The sequence below is a fragment of the Candoia aspera genome, chromosome 3 (genome assembly GCF_035149785.1).
Source record: "Candoia aspera isolate rCanAsp1 chromosome 3, rCanAsp1.hap2, whole genome shotgun sequence".
NCBI lineage: Eukaryota > Metazoa > Chordata > Lepidosauria > Squamata > Boidae > Candoia > Candoia aspera.
The window spans coordinates 80,148,331-80,171,002 of NC_086155.1; the positions used below are offsets into that span (position 1 = coordinate 80,148,331).

A 22,672-nucleotide genomic window follows, 5' to 3' on the forward strand; every position below is an offset into this window, starting at 1 on the left:
TGTTATCTCAGAAGCCTCGCTGAAAATCATTTTGCTTTTGGCTAGATAAAATTTGAATTTAATCTAAATAATTGTTTCCTAATGGTCAAGAAACAAATATGGCAAAAGCTAAAGATGAAGACAAACATTTTATGCTACCCAGAAAATAAATATGCCCTTTAAATGCAGAAAATGAATCCCTCCTTTACACTGTTGCACCTTGATCAAGCCATGAGAAAAACTTTTGAGATATGAGATGATCTTACACTCCCTGAGATGGCATAGTAGAAATTATGTGTCCAACACAACGTTGTTTCACCTTGAGAAATAAGCACTGAACTGAGGGTGTTTTAGAAATATACCCAACATTGTAAAAGTGCAAACTTAACTACATCCACTCAGAAATAATAATAATAACGTGACTGTGGGACACTGCAATGGTTGGAAATCCGGGCCAACTGCTGAGCACCTGGATTGAGATCATGTGACTGTGGGGTATGTGACAACTGGAACTTCAAGGAACACTGTCACTGAACAAGTGTTTGCTGAATAAGTGGTCATTAAATGAGGACAACCTGTATAAGATGGGACTGATCAATCTTATACAGTATAAGATATATAGTCAATAGATACAGTCATAATACTGTAATTCAGAAGGTATTTTTCCCTCTTTGCTGAGGTCTTCATTACTTCTTGATTATACCGTTCAAGCAGAATTCAGTGTTTTCTGGATATTAACCAGAATTGCTCAGTTGAAAGTTTTATTCCAATGTAACAACTGTGAGAGATAATAACCCCAACCATAAATTTCCCCTGTGCCATAATTATCCTCGTGACTGTGGTTTGCATATTTAGATAAATCTTTTAGCACATTAGTTATCAGGAATCAATATATATGACATAATCCTAGAAAGTCCTAGTTGAAATAGTTGCCACTAAGAAGAAAATGAAGTTATGTCTGTCATTATGAACTGAACAAACATAGTACCCTTTTACAAAAATTTATAAATATTAAATCTTTTTAATTATTCATTTTCCTGTATTGTTTTTCAATAGAGCAAGATTTGTTTTAAATGCCTCTGTTCACTTACCTGTAAATCCCACTGAAATCAGTGGGGCTTACTTCTGAATATACAAGTACAGGACTGTATTATAATTTGCACAATTCAATACAAGCAGCTTGATGATTAGTGAAATATGAACATTTATGGAAAACACTTTCAGTTTTAAAAAGTAATGCAATCAGGAATAATAAGCAATTTTTAAAATGAATTACTCAGCATTCTCTTAGTAAACTGGCTACTTAGAAACATTTTTTTGCAAAACTACATAAGGCAACATCCAACATAATATTACCCTTTTAAAATTAATCAATAAAAACAACCACTATGGAAGAAGTGAGCGGGATCGTAATGGTAGAAAGGGATTGTCACTGGAAGTGGTAGATATTTCCTCTTGTTCATTCTGCAATTCTGTTGGAATAGGAGGCGCTCCAGGATCTCCAGGTCCCGGAAGAGTAGAGAAAACTGAATTTTCCATATTTCCAACCTCTGTAATAGGCAAATTCATTGAACAAAGAGAAGAGGCAGATACAAAAGCAGCTGTACTGTATTCTTCTGGATGAAGGTAGGTGTTTTCTCTGTCTCTTTGTTTTTCAGAGAGATTAGATTCGTTTGACTGCGACCTAGAGAGATTGTTTGGTTGCTCACATACTGAAGCCATGCAGTTGTTACAGCCTGTTCCTGTAAAAATACATATTATATTACTTACAGATAAGTTACTTGTAAAAGGTATATTAACTATTGCTAACTACTGCCATAACTTGGATCATTTTGCCACAATTTTATCTATTCAACTTCATTCTTTTTTGTGAAATCTTAAATTTATATGGAACTTTTATCCCAGAATTCAACTTAAGAAATACCCTGTATTGTTGTTTCTTGAAGAACAGAGATGGTTTGGAAAGAAAATGTCTAGAAACCCTAACTGTGATTCAGATTATCTATACAGAATTCATAGGAGCATACTCAAAAGTAAATATGCATAGGAGCAGGTTATGTAACTACATATTTTTATAAGCCCTTTTTTAATACACTAGCAGACATAATATACAGTTATTAAATAGTACCTTTAAGGCTTTCAAGTTTTTCATTTTTTGCTTTCAAGACAGCATCAGTTATTTTTTCTAACAGGAAGTTCTGTGTTTTTTCACATTTTATAGATTCTATCAATGCATCTAGTCCTTTTGGATGTTCTGCTAAATAATCCAGCAGTTTCCCGGCCTTTTTTCTACTTGAGGTTCGACAAGAGATTTCTTCAGTGTCCTCTCTACTCAGTATTTTCTTTGAACGTAGATAGTCAAAGTGTCTTTCTGCAATTATTTTGTCACACAGATACCGACGTAATCGTTCTAAAACCTAGCATAAAAATAAGACCATGTTAATAAAGGTTTAACTTTATCAATGTATAAATTATTTTATGTGCTACTATGAAGGAGCAATGAATCATAAATAATCCCTGACAAAGAAGTTTAAGTTAGAATTTGTTATCAAAAACAAGGAGTAGGTCTTGGATTCAAATTTCAACTCCTTTTCATGAGATAATCTTTTTCATAGCACTGATCTAAGGATTACTGAATTAGCAATCAAATCAAATGAAGTATTAAGCATTAGCTATAAGTATTTAATACCAGAATGGAATGGAATTTCACAATCTTTGGTAGAAGACTACTAAAATACTATATATTATACTTTAATATTGTCACAGTGATCTATCACTTCAGTTATAGGTGAAGGAGGAAGAAAAAATGAAGCAATAATAACTGTAATGCACAAGATATTACTTTATTAAACATGGAAAAGGGAGAGGATATTCAATTGGATGGCCCTGACTTTTCAGTTATACCTTCATGCAAACACTGTCCCTATGTACAATGACAGTAAAACAGCTTTAAAAATATGCCTTCTTTACCATGTGAATTTGCTAAAGAAAAAAATCAGAGAAGATATGCATAGGCTTATTTAAGTACATAGCTTAAATTTTATACTTCTGTAATATGACACATTTAGTTTGCTACTTTAAATATACAAAATGCAATCAAGTTGTGTTTATGATTTTTTTTTCCTGGTTTGGGTCCTGTCCAAGCATCTGACCAATCCTAAGTAGAGAATCTGACCAATCCTGAGTAGAGAAAACCATCCAATTACTGGCCAGAAAAGCAACAGCTAGTCATTCATCTGCAAGACTCAATCCTATTTGATAATAAATCATGGTTAAAAAAAAACATAGCTAAAAAAAAAATACTACCAGTGCATGAATGCTACCAATGAATGTTGCAGATTAGACTGATATTGTGCTATCAAGTTATTGTTGACTCTTAGCCACTACGTAGATAGATTTTCTCCATGAAGATCTGTTCCTAACCTGGTCTTTTGGGTTTTCTAATGTAACTGAGTTTATCCACCTTGCTGCTGGTCATCCTCTTCTCTTTTCTTCCACTTCCTCAGCATTAGAGCTTTCTCCAGAGAGCTAGGTCTTCCCATAATGTGTCCCAGCAGGATAATTTGAGCCTGCTCATTTCTGACTTGAGAGAGAACTCTGGGTTGATTTATTTGATAATCCATTTGTTTGTTTTCTTGGCTGTCCATTGTATTCTCAAGAACTTTCTCCAACACCAAAGTTCAAAAGCATCAATACTCTTCCAATCCTCCTTCAAAGTCCAACTTTTGCTTTCATAGAGTATCACAGGGAGTACCACCTCCCCCTTTTGGGGGGAGATGGGCGGTGATAGAAATCTGAATAAATAAATAAATAAATAAATAAACAAACCCATTGCTTGCACTATTCTGATCTTTGTACATATAGACAAATCATGGCATTTGAGTATCCTTTCCAAGGCCTTCACGGCTGGTCTGCCAAGTTCTAAACTGCAGCGTATTTCTTGACTGCTTGTTCCTTTTATGTCAACCTTACCAGGTAGACCTAACAAGAAACACAGCCAGATATGCTAATTCTACTTTATTGCAAAGCTACATTAACAGAATCTTGCAAGTCGGAAAGTGAATTCTCCCACCATCACCTTTACATCCCGATAATGTAGGAAGTGTCCCTCTTGAGCCTCTTGTTCCACCCACTGTGCAGCTCTGGGCTCTGTTCTTTCTTATCTGACCATTCCCTAGGCAGCATCTCTTTGCCTGGTCTCTCAAGGTCATTCCCACATACCATTACATCTTACTTCTGATGGTTGATCCTGAAAAGCAGAAGCTATCTATAACTTCAAATCTTCATTCTCAATTCTAAAGCTGGTTGTAGTAGTATCTGTTGTCATTATGTTCAATTTTAATCCCATTTTCCCACTATGCTCGACTTTTATTACTAGAGCTTGCAGATTCTTTGCATTTTCAACTATCAGAGTAGTGTCATCAACATAGTGCAGGTTACTGATGTTTCTTTTTTCAATTTTAAAACCACACTCTTTTCTTCCAGTCAAGTTTCCCTTTATATATATTCATATACACTGAATAAAAAGGGGGGGAGGATATAGTCTTGTCTCACACTTTTGCCAACTTGGAGCCAGTCTTTTCAACATGTTGTATCCATACTGTGGCTTCCTGACCTGTATATAGGTTTTGCATAAGGAGATGTGTATCAGCAATAATATCTCATGTTCCTCAGCCTTTTCTAAAGCCTACTTGAACATCCTTTCCACATAGGGCTCTAATCTGCATTGGATGATCCTAAGCATTATTTTGCTAGTGTGTGAAATTAAGAATATTGTACAATAATTTGCACACTCAGGTAAGTCTTCCTTTTTTAAGCTAAGTCTTCTTCATCCTCCAGATTTGCTGGCATAGTTTGGTTAGAACCTCTATTGATTCTTCTTCTGTTGTTGCCATACTTCCATAGGTATTCCATCAGTTCCTGTAGCAGGAAGGCTTCCTAGATGGTAATGACTGGTATGCTGCTCTAACTTCATCTTCTAGTACTAGAGGCTCTTGTAAGCATGAAAGCCAGCTGGGTGACCTTGGGCTGGTCACTCTCTCTCAGCCCAACTCACCTCACAGGTTTGTTGTTGGGAAAATAGGAGGAGGAAGGAGTATTAGGTATGTTCGCCACCTTGAGTTATTTATAAAAATAATAAAGGTTGGATAAAATTTAAAAAAATAAAAAAATAAAATATCTTCTAAGATATCTTGGATGTTGATATCTCTATTGTATAATATTTCAGTATACTTCCATATTTGTTTGATCTTGTTGTATCAGTTACTATCTGTCCATTGGCATCCTTTAGCATATCAATTCAATGTTGGAATCTCCTTCTGAGTTCAGAGATCCTTTGAAAGACTTCCCTTGTTTTTCCATGTCTGTTTCCAGCTTCAGTGTCTTTACAGAAGTTGTTGTAATACTGCTTCTTGTCTCTTCTAAAAGCTCTTTGAAGCTTCCATTAAATTCCTTCCTGACATTTTTGTCTTTCTTGGCTTTGACTTCTCTTTTCTTCTTGGAAATTTCCACAGTTTGCTTTGACATCCAGTTTGCTTTCTTCTGTTTCTTCATCTTTGGAGGTCTCTTTTCACATTAATCCTTAATTATTTCTTTAAGTTCATTCCACAGTTCCTCTGCTTCTCTGTCAATTAGGTTCAGGGCTTCAAAGCAATTCCTGAGGTTCTCTTTGAAAATAGGCATATGCTCAAGATCATATTGCAGAAACTGGTTGGTTTTCTTCTTTTTCTTCAGCTTAACTTACAACTTGCATACAGGCAGCTGGAGGGGCAGAAATTGTTAAGTCATTTTCCTGCTTCATTTCAATGTCCTAAGCCATGCAACCCAACTACATTTTCCTCCTTAATATTTCCAACTTTGGCATTCCAGTCTCCAGTCACAAGCAGCACATCTTGCTTGCATGTTCTGTCAATTTCAAACTGAACTTGATCATAAGACTCATCAATCTCTACTTCTTCTGCATTAGTGGTTGGAGCATAAATTTGGATGATGGATATTAAAGGTTGTCCACAAAGCCTAACTGACTGCATTGTAGCCATGTACTGTTCTTGCTATACCCTTCCTAACTATAAAAGCAACACTACAGGTAGACCTCCACTTACGACCACAATCCTTGCAGTCCTGGTTGTTGTCATTAACTAAATCCCATAGTTGTTAGGTGAGGCCCAAGGTCAGTGGGGAAGATGACAGGAAATCACAAATGCCAGGCTCACAAGCAGATAAGTGGCTGTTGCTGGGTGGGGGAGGGAGCAAGGGGGTGCAGCGGAGGGAGCAAGGGGATATGCGAGAGTCACCGTGCGGGTCAGGGAGGGTGCACAGGGGTGCAGCATGGGTGGGGTGCATGGGATTGTGTGAGTGGCCAGCACAAGTTAAGAGGAGCAGGGGAGGGTGTGCAGGTGGGGAAGACTTACCCCAGCGATTGTGACCTTCCCTGCCGGCTTCCCCACTGACTTTCACATGATCGCAGGGTGCTTGGCAACCGGTTGTAAGCATGAACACGTTGCCAAGCATCCAGATTATGATCACATGACCAGGGGTGCTGGGACAGCCAGAACTCAGAAGACCAGTCTTAACCACCGTTCATTCAGTGCCGTTGTAACTTGGAACAGTTGTCAAGGTCAACCTGTATTCCTTGTTTTTTATGTCCTGAGTAATAAACCGTGTGATCTTCTGACTGAAAGTGTCCAATCCCAGTCAACTCAATTTGCTGATGCCTAAGATGTCAATTTGTAGTCTTTTCATTTCATCTTATGCTGTGTTGAGCTTTCCTGTAATCATCCTTCTTACGTTCCATGTTCACACTGTGATTCTCTGCAGCTTCAACAGGTAGTCCTCAGGTAACAATGACAATTGGGCCTGGAATTTCCATCGCTAAGTGATGTGGTCATGAAGCATGATGTCACATTGCTTAACAATGGCAATCCTGGCACTCTCCACTGCCATTGTGAAGTGAGGATTGCGGGTCATTAACCGAGGACCTCCCCTCAACTTCCTGCCAGCTTCCAACAAGTAAAGTGAATAGGGAAGCCAGCAGGAAGTTGTTGTTGTTGTTATTATTATTCAAATTTTGCTACCACCCATCTCCCTGAAGAAGGGGACTCTGGGCGGTTTACAACAAAATCAAGCAGGCCAGCGGGGAGGTAAGTGGCTGCTGTGGGGTGGGGAGGGGTATGTGAGTGGCCAGCACTGTGTGAGTGAGGGTGTGCGGGTGGCTGGCATGCATGCAGCAGGGCCGGGGGTGGCTGCTGTGCGTGTGTGGGTGGCTGTTGAGATGCAGCGTGAGTGTGGCAGGGGTGGCTGCAGCCAAATGAGGGAGTGTGTGCAAAGGTGCATGCGGGCACCACGGTGTAGCGTGAGTGCAGCAGGGCCGGGGATGGCTGCTGCCAGATGGTGGAGGGTGCATGAGGGTGCATGGCTGGCTGCTGCTGGGTGCACAAGAGTGTGCAGATGGCTGTTGAAAGCAGCGCAAGTAGCTGCTGCTGGGTGTGCAAGGGCACGCGGGTGGCTGTCAAGGTGCGGTACAAGTGTGGCAGGGCCAGGGGTGGCTACTGCCAGGTAGGGAAGGGTGCACGGGTGGCTACCAGGGTGCAGCACAAGTGGCTGCTGCTGGGTGAGAGTGTGTTGGTGGCTGGCAAGGCTTGGCGCAAACACAGTGGGGGTGGCTACTGTTGGGGGGAGGGTGTGCTGGTGTTTAATGTATTATTTAATGCATTTAATGTTTATTTAAAGTTTAATGTATTATTCTTTGACTACTGCTCCAATATAAAATAATAAATACAATCTAAAAGATCACAAAGAGAAATTGACCTATGATCTTGAACAAAAAGTGACTACTCTGTATATTGTAGATGTATACTGTATAGCCGGAAAAACAGAAGAAAGGCAAAACCAACTTCCACTGACTCACTCATGTGTAGCATTCAGATATTAGGGAGGGGAATTCCTATAAACACTCCAGGAGAAACTGCTACAGAGAAAAGTGCAATTTGGTGCAGAATTCTATCTAGGAAGGGAAGGTGGGGAAAACAAAGCAGCGTGGAAGAACAAGGAGGATGAATGGAATATGGAAAGGAAAATTAGTATGGTGTAGCGGTTAAGATGTTAAATTAAGACTGAGGAGACCAACAGTCAAAATCATCCTCTGCCACAGAAGTTCCCTGGATGAGTTTGGACTAGTTGTTACCTCTTTACCCAACCATCTCAGGAGGACTCAATTGTTGGATGAAAAACTGAGGAGGAAGTGCTATAGGCACCACTTTGAACTTCTAGGGCAGGGTTTCCAGAACTGTGAGGTGTATCTCCCTTTTAGTTCTACATCGTTACAATAAATCCACCTTTCCCAAAATACTAGCCTCAAGTGAGTAACGCTGTGGTAGAGGAGGCACAATCTTTGCTTTTTTATGTCTTTATTAGAAACAAAGTTTCATTGTACTGGTTTTTATTGTTCATTTTGGTGTTTGGATTTTTATGGGAGATGTGTACATTTGGATTACACTAAAGGGAGTTGTGATGCCAAGAAGTTTGTGACCTCCTGAAACCCAACAAGTCCATCCAGCAACTCCTGGATGTTCTCTTTGGCTGTTAACTGATGCTTTTAATTAAAAGATGCTGGGAATTTAAACTGGAGGCTTTGGGCATCCAAAGCATGTGCTCTTGGCCCCTTGAGGAGGAAGGGGACAAAAAGCCTCCCTCCCCAAATTGTACAATTTTCACCCCTCCGCTGCTGGCAAATGGAGACAAAGCCAGCAGCCCACCACGCGATGCTTGAAACTTTCCAGCTGAGCAGAACGGAGGCTGCCTTAAGGGAGTCCCACGCAAGGCAGGATTGACGTCCCAGCGGCAGGAAAAGCCACACCTGGCGGAATTCCCCGCGGCGATGACTCTCGCACAGCGACCGCCAATCCGCCGCGACACGGAAACTTGACGCGCCGACGACACAGCAACCGCTGCTCTTCCACCCCCTCAATACCGACGTTTTAAGGACGCTCTTCGGACCCCCAAGTTTATACCGCCCCCTATCACCACGGGGAAGCGTCCCCTTTCTACCCAACACGAAGCTCCGGGACCCCGCGCCAAGCGCGCGCCCGCCCCACTCTCGCGCCCGCCGCCGTCACGGCAGCACCGCGCCTCGCTCTCTTACTTCCTTCTTCACCTCCGCCATTTCGTCTTCAGTGAGCGACCGCCCGGCCGCCGTCAGCTCAGCGTCCGCCATGGCGGAAACGGCAGCGCGCGGTCGCGCAGAAAAAGGCCACAGGGGAGAAGCGACCCTCCCGCGAAGCGAGAAATGCTTGGCCGGAAGCGGACTCTCTCGGGAGGAACTCCACTTCCTCTCCCGGAGGTGAGCGACGCCACGCCCCTATGAGCAGGCCGGCGCGGAGGAGGCGCGCCTATCATTGCGCATGCGCCTTGTTCGGGCAAAGTCTGCCTTATTTAGTCGAGCGGGTTGTTGTCTGTCCCGGTTTGACGTTCAGCACGGTTAAATGGGCTAAGTTTAAGATTAGGTTAGTAGTATTTCAGTGCTTAGTGTCAAAGTGGGCCTCTCTGTCGAGTCTCGGAGGCTGAGGACATGGAGGATTATTATTACCGTTGATAACTTTGGTGTTAGCTCATAGTTCGTTTTATAATATTTGAATAGCTTGGCTGGCATAGAATTGGTTTTAATTAACTACGTGTAAATTGTTTATTTGTTGTTTATTCGTTTAGTCGCTTCCGACTCTTCGTGACTTCATGGACCAGCCCACGCCAGAGCTTCCTGTCGGTCGTCAACACCCCCAGCTCCCCCAGGGACGAGTCCGTCACCTCTAGAATATCATCCATCCATCTTGCCCTTGGTCGGCCCCTCTTCCTTTTGCCTTCCACTCTCCCTAGCATCAGCATCTTCTCCAGGGTGTCCTGTCTTCTCATTATGTGGCCAAAGTATTTCAGTTTTGCCTTTAATATCATTCCCTCAAGTGAGCAGTCTGGCTTTATTTCCTGGAGGATGGACTGGTTGGATCTTCTTGCAGTCCAAGGCACTCTCAGAATTTTCCTCCAACACCACAGTTCAAAAGCATCGATCTTCCTTCGCTCAGCCTTCCTTATGGTCCAGCTCTCGCAGCCATATGTTACTACAGGGAACACCATTGCTTTAACTATGCGGGCCTTTGTTGTCAGTGTGATGTCTCTGCTCTTAACTATTTTATCAAGATTTGTCATTGCTCTTCTTCCAAGGATTAAGCGTCTTCTGATTTCCTGACTGCAGTCAGCATCTGCAGTAATCTTTGCACCTAGGAATACAAAGTCTTTCACTGCTTCTACATTTTCTCCCTCTATTTGCCAGTTATCAATCAAGCTGGTTGCCATAATCTTGGTTTTTTTGAGGTTTAGCTGCAAACCAGCTTTTGCACTTTCTTCTTTCACCTTCATCATAAGGCTCCTCAGTTCCTCTTCGCTTTCAGCCATCAAAGTGGTATCATCTGCATATCTGAGATTGTTAATGTTTCTTCCAGAGATTTTAACTCCAGCCTTGGATTCCTCAAGGCCAGCTTGTCACATGATGTGTTCTGCATACAAGTTGAATAGGTAGGGTGAGAGTATACAGCCCTGCCGTACTCCTTTCCCAATCTTAAACCAGTCTGTTGTTCCGTGGTCTGTTCTTACTGTTGCTACTTGGTCGTTATACAGATTCTTCAGGAGGCATACAAGATGACTTGGAATCCCCATACCACTAAGAACGTGCCACAATTTGTTATGGTCCACACAGTCAAAGGCTTTAGAATAGTCAATAAAACAGAAATAGATGTTTTTCTGAAACTCCCTGGCTTTTTCCATTATCCAGCGGATATTGGCAATTTGGTCTCTAGTTCCTCTGCCTTTTCTAAACCCAGCTTGTACATCTGGCAATTCTCGCTCCATGAACTGCTGAAGTCTACCTTGCAGGATCTTGAGCATTACTTTACTGGCATGTGAAATGAGTGCCACTGTTCGATAGTTTGAACATTCTTTAGTGTTTCCCTTTTTTGGTATGGGGATATAAGTTGATTTTTTCCAGTCTGATGGCCATTCTTGTGTTTTCCAAATTTGCTGGCATATAGCATGCATTACCTTGACAGCATCATCTTGCAAGATTTTGAACAGTTCAGCTGGGATGCCGTCGTCTCCTGTTGCCTTGTTATTAGCAATGCTTCTTAAGGCCCACTCAACCTCACTCTTCAGGACGTCTGGCTCTAGCTCACCGACCACACTGTCAAAGCTATCCCCAATATTGTTATCCTTCCTATACAGGTCTTCTGTATATTCTTGCCACCTTTTCTTGATCTCTTCTTCTTCTGTTAGGTCCTTGCCATCTTTGTTTTTGATCATACCCATTTTGGCCTGGAATTTACCTCCAATGTTTCTAATTTTCTGGAAGAGGTCTCTTGTCCTTCCTATTCTATTGTCTTCTTCCACTTCCACGCATTGCTTGTTTAAAAATAATTCCTTATCTCTTCTGGCTAACCTCTGGAATTTTGCATTTAATTGGGCATATCTCCCCCTATCACTGTTGCCTTTTGCTTTCCTTCTTTCTTGGGCTACTTCTAGTGTCTCAGCAGACAGCCATTTTGCCTTCTTGGTTTTCTCTTTCTTTGGGATGTATTTTGTTGCCGCCTCCTGAACAATGCTGCCAACTTCTGTCCAGAGTTCTTCCGGGACCCTATCTACTAAGTCCAGTCCCTTAAATCTATTCTTCACCTCCACTGCATATTCCTTAGGAATATTAGTGAGCTCATATCTAGCTGATCTGTGGGTCTTCCTTAATCTCTTTAGTCTGATCCTAAATTGTGCAAGAAGAAGTTCGTGATCTGAACTACAGTCAGCTCCAGGCCTTGTTTTTACCGACTGTACAGATGTCCGCCACCTTTGGCTGCAAAGGATGTAATCAATCTGATTTCGGTGTTGTCCATCTGGTGAAGTCCATGTATAAAGCCGTCTCTTAGGTTGTTGGAAGAGAGTGTTTGTTATGCAGAGTGAATTGTCTTGGCAAAATTCTATCAGCCTGTGTCCTGCTTCGTTTTGTTCTCCCAGGCCATACTTACCTGTAATTCGAGGTGTCATTTGACTGCCCACCTTAGCATTCCAGTCTCATGTGATGAAAATAACATCTCTTTTAGGCGTGTTGTCCAGTAGGTGCTGCAGATCCTCATAGAACTGCTCTACTTCAGCTTCTTCAGCATTTGTGGTTGGGGCGTATATTTGGATCACTGTGATGTTAGATGGCTTGCCCTGAATTCGAATTGAGATCATTCTGTCGTTTTTTGGGTTGTATCCAAGCACTGCTTTAGCCACTTTACTATTAATTATGAAGGCTACTCCATTTCTTCTGTGGTCCTCTTGTCCGCAGTAGTAGATCTGGTGGTCATTTGATGTGAAGTGGCCCATTCCAGTCCATTTCAGTTCACTGACGCCCAGAATGTCTATCTTTAATCTTGACATCTCACCAATAACCACATCCAATTTGCCCTGGCTCATAGATCTTACATTCCAGGTTCCAATGGTGTGTTGATCCTTAGAACATCGGATTCGCCGTTCACCACCAGCACCGTCGGCCGCTAGCCATCCTTTCGGCTTTGAGCTAGCTGCGTCATCACGTCTGGGGCTAGTTGAGCTCATCCTCTGTTCCTCCCCAGTAGCATTTTGACCATCTTCCAACCTGGGGGTCTCATTTCCGATGGTATACCGACATATCTCTGGTTGTACTGATCCATTTAGTTTTCATGGCAAGAATACTGAGGTGGGTTGCCATTACCTTCCCCAGGGATCGCATTTAGTCTGACCTCTCTGTCATGACCTTCCCGTCTTGGGTGGCCCTTCACGGTTTAGCTATAGCTTCTGCACAGTTTGCTTTAGTATCTATTTTTTGTCTCCTTTGTTCTGCAAAAAGATGACACCTTTGAATTGTATTTGGGGTGACTAGGTGGATGTATCCATCTAGTTGTCTCAGCAACAAGATTTATTTATTCATTTGTTAGATTTCTATGGCTGCCAATTAGAGACTCAAGGCAGTGTACATTTAAAAACAATCAAAATGCAAAAGGTATAAAAATTAAAGGATGCTGTGAAGAAGTACACAAAGAAAAGGTTTCAGCCATCCTTCTTCACTCATTAGCGTCAGAAAACACTTCATGGACTGTTTGAAAATGAAAAACAGTTCATGGCCTGTTTGAAAAGCTAAGTGTTGATGTCTTTCCACAGCAGAGAGGGATGAATCCAAATGGACCTCTGGGGAAATAATATTCCAGGAATGACAACAGAGAAGGCACATCTCTGGGATCCCACAAGGTAGCATTGTTTAACTGAAGGGACCCTGCCAGATCTTATAGGATGGGCAGAGACAATTGGAGAAAGGCAGTGTTGTAGATAACCAGACTCCAAACCATGTTGGACTTGCTGGATGACAACCACCAATTTGAATTGTACCTGGATCCTCACTTATAACCAGTGGACCCTGCAGAGCAGAGGTGTCACACAGATATACTGATGTGCACGCATAACTGCTTGCCTGGCCACATTCTGGAGGAGCTGTAATGCCTTATTATTCTGTTACTTTCACAAGATGAAAGTGGTTATTCATTGTCTTCTAGGTTGCTCTTTCAGCACCCTAATCGTGCTTAACTTCCAAACTGAGACGGGAGTTAACTGCTGCCAGCTGTTAAAACTTGTTTTGCAAGCCCACAATTGGGAATATTAGTTCCAAAAAAATAATTTAAAGCAGGGATAGGGAAACTGTACTCCCTGATAGTTCATTAGTGGCCATACTGGTTGTAGATATTGGCAGCCAACCTGTCTGGTGTCATAGGCTCCTCTTTCCAATGTAAAGGCCCTTAAACGAAATGTGTGTTTTAATTACTAACCCTACAGATATGGGCAATAAGAACAACCTAAGAAAATGATTATGGCTTATATATAAATCTTGGCTCAGCATTAGGTAGAATAAGTCTGATAAGGATTGGTCCCATGTGTTTGTCAGTTTATATATAGAGAAAGAGCCTTTAAAAGAATTAGAGTCTTTTGGCATAATAAAAACGTGTGAACAGATTGCTGTTCTTGGATTGCTTTGCCCTCAAGGCTTCCAAAAGCCCTTCCAAAAGTTGCCATTTAAATAAATAATTAGTTGGTTAGTTAGTTAGGTAAAGGTAAAGGTTTCCCTTGACATTAAGTCCAGTCGTGTCCGATTCTAGGGGGCGATGCTCATCTCCGTTTCAAAGCCAAAGAGCCAGCGTTTGTCCGTAGACACTTCTGTGGTCATGTGGCCGGCATGACTAAATGGAACGCTGTTACCTTAGTTAGTTAGTTACATTTATATCCTTACTTTTGTACAGGAGCTCAAGGCAGCATACACAATGCTTCCTCCTCCCATTTTTCTCCCACAACAAAAACTCTTTGAGGTAGGTTGAAAAAGAATGATGGGCTCAAAGTCACCTAGTGAGCAACCATGGCTGAGGGTGGACTCAAACCTGAGTCTCCCCTGTGCTTCTGGAATTTGTTTAAATACATGGGGAGTAATTCCTTTTGGTAAGCTGGCACTGGAAAATAGTAATTGTTTGGGAGGGAATAGTGAAAATGAAGGAAGATGGAGTTTTGTCACTGGTGGAATTTGGGAATGTTAAATTTAATACTGTATGCTCTTTTGGTGAAGAGTGGAGAAGTTGTTGCGAGGGAAAGCGGAAAAGGACAGAGGAAGAACAGAGAGTGTGCATTGGAGAAATGAATGGGAATGCCAGTAGGAGATGTCTGATCAGCAGATTTGAAGGTGTCCAATCAGCCGATTTGTAGAGTGAAAGAACAGTGGCTGTGAGAGAATTGGTGAGCTGGAAGGCTAGTTAAGAAAGCTTCAGATGCTTTTGGCAGTGTTGTGCCACAGTAGGACAGTATAGGCAGTGAGAGTGGGGTCACTTACATTAGACTGAGTTTTGCCACTTGAGTGAGCCTCATGGCTGCCATAGCTGCCATTTGATTGCCTGTGACTTTCCAGGAAGAAGGGTAGAGCAAGAAGATGGCCACTCTGGGATCTACTCTGGGAAAAAGTACTCCATCCAATTAAGGAGTGATATTGGAAGCATGGTGGAGAGTGCTCCAAGGACTGTTGATGGGAACTGAACTGTTTGAGAACAGTGGGAAGAAAAGTTGTGCTTTGGAGAAAACAGAAGAGCTGAAGTGGAGTTTTGAGAAGAATATACTTTGTGGTGATAAGGACGAAGAGTGACATCTCTCTCCAGGAAGAACAGAGTTCCTGGAGTGAGAGACCAGGAATGGTCCCCTAGTAGATCCAGGTGAGAGCGGGGTTTGGTGGAGCACTTTTGGGGCTATTTGGGAAGATGGCAGAGATATGCCTTGTGAGGTAATTGGAAGGAGTTTGAGCCTGTTGGCCATGAGAAAGTAAACAGGGTTCTTGCTGCTCTTCTCCTTTTGACATTATACCCCCTGAGTTCAAAATGGGCCCAATGAATCTGGGATTTCGGAAACATCCTTAAACCACAGATGTTCCATAGAACCTTTCTGGAATGAGATGAATCAGTCAGTTCTGGATAAGACTGTTGTTGGCTTACCTTAGTGCTTTTCTAAAATATCATTTTGCATAATTGTGTGTTAAAAGCTTCTAATTTTATCCTGCATCTTGGAATTGTAATGAAACCAAATTTAGTTTTTGTCCTGATTTCATCTACTTTTTGAATTGGGATCCCACATATGTCACTCAATGCTCCGGTGCTATCTTGTCCTCAGAAAGATTATACAGGTTCCTTGTCTTAAAGATTAACCCTTTTATTGGGGCATATGGTCTGGAGAAGGGCAAAATTAAAGTAACTAGTATTAAAATAATGAAATGGCAATGTTGTTTTGAAGTGCTGACAATTATACTAAGATATTAGAAGTATCTTTCTCTTTAAACCACTGCTAAATGTTGGCTTGCCACTAGAGGTCTCTGCAGTTGTGTATATGAAGATTTTTTTGCCCTGCAGTCCCTTTTTTCATGTTATTTCCTCAGCAGCAGGGCTGTGCAGTGGTCCAGATTAAAATAATGTTCATGCGCACACAAGTAACACCTACTGTATTAGCAGCTCTTTTTTAAAAAGCTGTTTTTTTTTCATGGGAAGGCACATTTGGTTTAAGGAGTTGCGAACAGGTGCTACGTGCACACTTAATTATGATAGCAATGAGTTCCTCTTCCTGTATTATACTAATTTTAGTTACTGAATTTTAGCATAAGGTTAAAATATTTGTGAGATACAAATAAGGGGGAACGTAAGGGAAAGAATTTGTGGGAAAGATGCTTTACTTAGGGTGTGTTTTGCATCTTAAAAGGTATATTCACCTTGACTCTTGGTACAGCCACACAGTTTTCTTGGCAGCAGGATGGAAGTGATTTCCTATTATCACCTTCTGGGATGATTATTGACCTCCCAACTAGCCAATAATCCTCATGTGCAAGTGATACTAGATACAAGAGGTGTAATAATTGAAACTATAGGTTGGGGATTTGCAGTGGTGTTTTATTTTTGGACAAAAGTAATATATGACAGGGTGAGCTCCCATTGCTAGTCCCAGCTCCTGCCAACCTAGCAGTTCGAAAACATGCAAATGTGAGTAGATTAATAGGTACCACTTTGGCGGGCAGGTAATGGCATTCCATTTAGTCATGCCGGCCACATGACCACGGAAGTGTCTATGGACAAACGCCGGCTCTTCGGCACCGCCCCCTAGGGTTGAACACAACTGGACTTAATGTCAAGGGAAACCTTTACCTTTAATATATAAATATATAAAAGTAATATATAAATGGTAGGAAGATTAGATATGCATGAAACTGCATTATTATTTGCCATAATATATTCTGTTCATTTAAGCATAGCCGCCTATGGTTTTAAACACTAGACTTTGGCCATTCTGTGCAGATTGGCAGCACCCTGCAGTGTTTACATAATGTTCTGCTCCTTGGGCAGCTGAGCTGAAGTGTTCATCTTCCCATTAAGGTGCTGCAAACCTCAAACAGGAGTGCTCCTGATTTTTAGTTTAAAAGAACAAACTCTGCTTTTTGCAGCCAACCAGTTTTTTTTTAATCCAATGAGGCATGAATGGGGGAGGGGAACATTGCAAAAATAATAAAAGGAAAAAATGGCCAAACACCCCCAATTTTAAATAATAATAATTAATAATTTAAATCAATGTATAAATTTAATTATTAAATTATCAAATAATTATGACAACAATATAGTATTAAGAAGAAGAGGAGGAAGAGTTGTGGAAAAAATAATCCAAAACAAAAGAAAAAGCTTATGAGAGATAGGAATATTTTAAATATCTATATTCAATATTTCTATGCAAAACAGATTTTTACATGAGAGAAATTCATTAGGAAAAATATTAATGTAGCTAATACGTTGTGTTCAAATTTGATGAAATCTGTCCCCTGTTGTAGCATTTTTAATACCAAATAGTTTTCTTATGCAGCAACAATTTGTATGCATTAGGACACAGACCCTACACCAATTTCAGGATTTGTTGTGAAAGATTGTGATATTTTTTTTGTCTCAACTTCTTCAAAAACTTTCAACCAAAGCTGCTGACCTAGTGGGCATTGCCACCAAAGACAGTCTCCAGTTTGTTTATATTCCCATTAACACAGTCTAGAGAGGTTGCCATTGATGGAGCACAATTTTAGCAGAAAGCTGATTTCTATACTCTCACAATGTTTTATTGGAGGGAATGCAGCTTGGCTGTGGCCATTCCCACAGTTGTTGGGACGAAGACAGTCAAGTGGCCATTTCATGGAAAGTTCAGAAGGTTTTGAGTTTGCCCATTGTATTTGAAGTCACTCCTTTGGGATTTTCACTTCTGGTTCCAACGTATACTTAGTCACCTTTGCTTACTAGTATTTGCTATCCAAGTGGAAATCCAAACACATGTCCAGATCAGGAATAGGTAAAAAAGCAGATTATGATCTATAATTTGTAGTAGGCTCATATCCCCATTAATCAACAACAGTTGGAACGAAATTACCTTTTTTATCTAAATTAGCCTAGCAAAATGAAGAATGTTTATGATAACCAAGAACAGACTTTTGTGTGAAAAGATTGTTAGGTAAGCTCTGCTACTGAAAACAAATTTTTAGATTCAGAGGTATCTTATTTCTTAATTTGTGGCACTGGTTGGTAGATTTGGGCATTCTTGGAGAAAAAATACCAAAGATCCAATAAGCGTTTTTCCCCACTTATGCCAGGAGTTCCCAACCTTTGGAGATTGGGTTGTACATTGAGAGTTTTGAGAACAGGTTGTAGGCACTCTGCAGTTTCTCAGAAGTCTTGGGGAGGGGGGTTGGCCATTCACAAAATACTGTGTGACACATAACCAGTTACAAAGCATTGATTTAACAGAATGCTACCTACTATCCCCTCTAGTCACCCTCCTGTAGGACATCTGTATTACCCTGTGAGCATGCTTCCAAGCAAAGCACTAGCTGTAGTCACTTACTGTTTTTGTTTTCTAAGAAAACTCATGGGGTGTGATCCAAAGGCATACTTGGAGGGTAAAATGATGTTGGAGACTGATGCATTGCTTTTCAGCATGCCAATTTTCCATTTTTACAACCAAACCCGTCAGTTTTTAAAGGAAGTCAAATGGAGCTGAAAGGATTTTATAAATGAAGCAATACATAATCCCCATTATGTATTGGTTCCTATAGGATGCAAAGACAGAATAATTATTTTTATAATAACAAATTAATACAATCCCACCACCTATGAGATGTTCGACATTTGTATCTCTCCCAAAGCTTCATCTGTGCACCCTCAAACACGATGCTTTTCAACAGTAATTGTTAATATACTTAAGAATAAGGAGCCAAAGACTTTTGCACTTGAAGAAAATATGTTGGACTACCCCAAACTCCAAGCAGTCAGTACATTGTCCACACAAGATGCCCTAGTAGTGTGTCTGGTTATAGCTATGATTCTGTGCAAATCACTTTCAAGGATGATGAGCCAAATTTTATTTAGGAGTACAATAAATTTTATTTAGGAGTATAAACCTGAGTTTCTTATTCATGGCACTTCTTCTGGTTTAACCTTTGTACATCACCAGAGTCACCTCAGTGAGATGGCTATATAAGTTGTTTAAATAAATAAATAAATAGTGTGTGTGCAAACACATTGGGACTCTTCTTCATTTTATAAGACCATGTAGTACCGCAGTGTCAGAGAAACTGGTTCTTCAGATGCTGAACTGTATCATTCAGCATCCTGCACAACTGGTTACTCTCAGAGTGCCTGAAGGAGTCCTGACTCTTCCCCACCCCTTGTTTAAACCTAAGTCCATGTTACTTTTCTTCTACAGGCCATTGCATGCCAAATAGTTTTCATTCCCAGAAGAATGGTTTTTATTTTCCACTAACACTAATGCTGAGAGTACCTCTTAAACTGAATTGTTCATCATGAGTATTATATACATGCCATATCCATGAACCACTCTTCACTGTAACTTTCTTCACATTTTCCCTGGCAGCTCAAGATTTATTACCACTCCATTGCATTACAGTAACTCGATTGCTTCCGGACAAGCTGTGCTTTCAGTTCATCATGTTGCTTTTGAATATAGGCAGGAGTTTTAAGGAAAATCACATCGTGCATGCAAATGTCTGTCTAAATATATGTCACATTTTTGACCTTTGACTGTTCTGCCAAAGATATTTTCTTGGAAATGTGGTAACAGTGGTAATAGCTTTCATCTCTGTGAATGTCATTTCTGCCACATTAAATTTGATTCTGCAACATAAATGAACCATCTGTTTTTTATTTCCTTTCTGATGCAAAACTCATATTTGTACAATATGACCAACTCAATAATATACCCTTTTACAGTCATGTATCCAAAATGGAAATGCAGAAAGTACATTCATAAGAGCAACCTTCCCCAACACTTTATTTGCTGCTTCCATCAGACCCCAGCTAGCACACCAAATCTGGAGTTTCTTGGCATCCCATTTTTCTTTTGAGGTGTTACTGAATATTCAGTGGAGATCTTCTGTGAGTTACAACCTAACTACTGTATTAAGCCCGTTTAAGTATAGTTCAGAGGAACGAACTTCAGGGCACTAAGTCTAGTGTATGGCGGAATGAATGACACAGAACAGGAAAGGTCCAAGACCGCATATGCTGCAATGACTGCAGCTTCCTTTTTGGTATTTAAATGTTATTATCTTCTTAGAAACTCCCATACACAAAGTGCTTAAATTAACATTCTGAAAACAAATAATATTATTTTTAATATATATTCCATCTTTTTGCCAAATAATAGCATTCAATAATAAAAATACAAAAATTGTAAAACAAACGTGACCACAGAAAATTCACATCAGTAAAATAGATCGCCTGCAACCAATTAAGCCCAACGCAGCAGTTAGCCAAATGGACACATCAGTACATGGAGTGCCAGCAAAAGAACAACTAAGAAGCCAAGGAAGCACATTTAATATTTTAGTTACATTTAATTACCACACATATTTCCCACATATGTGTTATAAAACGTATTACCACACATATGGTAATCTTTCGTAGGTGTCTAAAACAGAGCTAGCCTTATGAGTGTCTCTTGAATGCAATTTCTGTAATGGTGAACCCATAGCAAATAAGTATTTATGGTGCCTGCAGATAAAAATTTAATATATTCATAACAGGGGTTCCTGCACAGACTTGAATAGCCGGACATTTCCTTGGGGGTGTGCATTCACCAATGTATATGGTGTTTAGTTACAGAGAATAAAGTATGAAACGGTACCTTAATACAGTCCTAGGAATATCTTAGGAGCCAAGGTAAAGGGGCCAGACTTAATTAATATGATTCCTATCCATAATATGCACCATTATAAAGAAAGACACATTCTGGGTCAGTTAAAGAAGCTCTCTTTAACTTGTGATCCAGATATCTATTACAAGATTCATAGAACTTGAACTGAAGTTTCTAAGACTTTCCCCCCTACAAACAGCCCTTCAAAGTAAGCATCATTCAAATCCCCCTGCATCTCCACCCCCCACCCCCCTACGGAATCAGGAGCAGGCAAAGGCAACCATCAATAGCTCCAGATTTCCCTTCAGTTTATATGCTGTTGCCCAGTCCTTCATATCCAGGATCGTATTCAGAACTGAAAGTGCAGAGAGTACAACTGAAAATAGATCTGGGTGTCATTGGCACTCTTCAGGAGAGTCGATCCAGTAACGGTCATTTTCTGTACAAAGCAAATAATTCAGTCAGAAAAGCCACCCAAAATTTGAGTGACAGATTCTTCCCGATGTGATACATTGCTCTGAAAGTGAGCAAACAAAGCTTTTTAAGCACTTACTATAAAAGATAATAACTCCTTGGCTTAGGCAGGTGCATTCTTACCATGCATGTCCAGGAAGACTAGAGTATGCCTCTCAGTCCAATGTTGCCCATTTTGTAATTTTCAGAAGAAAGTGAACTTTGCTTTCCCAGCATATTGTGTAATATTTAAATGTTTCTAGCCAATCATATTTTTACTGGTATATTTGTTGGAAGCCAATTATTTTTAGCAGCCATATCCCATTATCTTATAATTTATTGTGCAATTTTAATTTGGTACTCTGACAAGAATCCTCCCTTTCTTATATTTTTCACCATGATGTAGCTGTTTTTAATTCCTTCATTCTAAGCTTTCTAAAAATATGTGTTTAGGTTGGCTACTGACATTTTGCCATTAAAAGAACAAAAGACAGTTCAGCTTTGCAAAAGATGTGCATATGCCAGTGCATAGAAAGGGAGTACATACAAATCAATCACGCTTTCCTTCTGGAATAAGCAAATTTCAGACTGGAAGTAAGAATTAGTATGCCAAATAAATTAAGGACCTAAGAAAAAGAAAAGGAAACAGCTGAAATGAGTTTATACCAAGAGCATTTGCTATAGCTCTACAATTCTGTCCTTGCAAACCATCCTTGCTTTCACCATGTCCATACCCCAGTTAATAGCCTTTGGCCTTCAAACTTCTCACCTCTCTTCTCCAGGATCTCATCAGCTCCATCCAATTACAATTCTATCCATCTTTCCCTTCCTGCCAACCCATTCACTCTTCCTTCAAATACTAGTTTTGAAACTTAATCCTAATTCATTTTCTCTATATGACTAAACATATTTAACATATTTCTTATACTGGTCACTCACTTTTGTATTCAAATCATAATTATATCCATTCACTCTTGACACTATCTCTTATTTAATACACATTCTTCTTGCACCTTTCCCATTGTATAACAAAGTGGGCAGAAGCACACTCTAATACACAGCCATTTTCACTGCTTTTGATAAACATGCATTCCTCATCACCAACCTCATACTACTCACTACCTTTTCACCAGCATTTTCACATCTTAAAAGTTCTCAACTTTCCCATCTTTAGTGCACATTCCACCAAGGCAAACCAATTCATCTAGGTTTTTGTCATTTATATATAACTTGCAATTATATAACATACAATTCCTCCTGTCAAGCACAGCTACCTTGGTCTTTGATTTCATTAATTTTCAGTTCTATACTCCTTGGTGTATCATATAGTCTATCTAACTTTTGCTGCAAATCACTCAGGTTCTCCGCTAATAACACAGCCTCATCTGTGTACAAACTAACAGGAATGTTCATATTCCCAATCAATACTCTTCTGTAATCACCATAT

At 40.4% G+C, this 22,672-nt stretch overlaps 1 protein-coding gene across 1 annotated transcript; it reads right to left on the reverse strand.

Moving 5' to 3' along the window:
* Positions 1-980: 980 nt before the first annotated feature.
* On the reverse strand, positions 981-9,361 carry BCL10 (BCL10 immune signaling adaptor). Its single transcript, XM_063298208.1, has 3 exons — positions 9,119-9,361; positions 2,108-2,396; positions 981-1,721 (listed from the first exon to the last, which is right to left on the reverse strand). The coding sequence occupies exons 1-3, from the start codon at positions 9,188-9,190 to the stop codon at positions 1,366-1,368; spliced, it is 717 nt and encodes a 238-aa protein (XP_063154278.1). The 5' UTR covers positions 9,191-9,361; the 3' UTR covers positions 981-1,365.
* Between the last annotated feature and the right edge of the window lie 13,311 nt (positions 9,362-22,672).

Excerpts from the sequence above, each read along its gene's own strand:
- BCL10 (XM_063298208.1), bottom strand. The coding sequence starts at position 9,190 with ATGGCGGACGCTGAGCTGACGGCGGCCGGGCGGTCGCTCACTGAAGAC. Across the intron at positions 2,397-9,118 it reads TGGCGGAGGTGAAGAAGGAA|GTTTTAGAACGATTACGTCG; the intron begins GTAAGAGAGCGA and ends TTTTTATGCTAG. Across the intron at positions 1,722-2,107 it reads AAAACTTGAAAGCCTTAAAG|GAACAGGCTGTAACAACTGC; the intron begins GTACTATTTAAT and ends GTATTTTTACAG.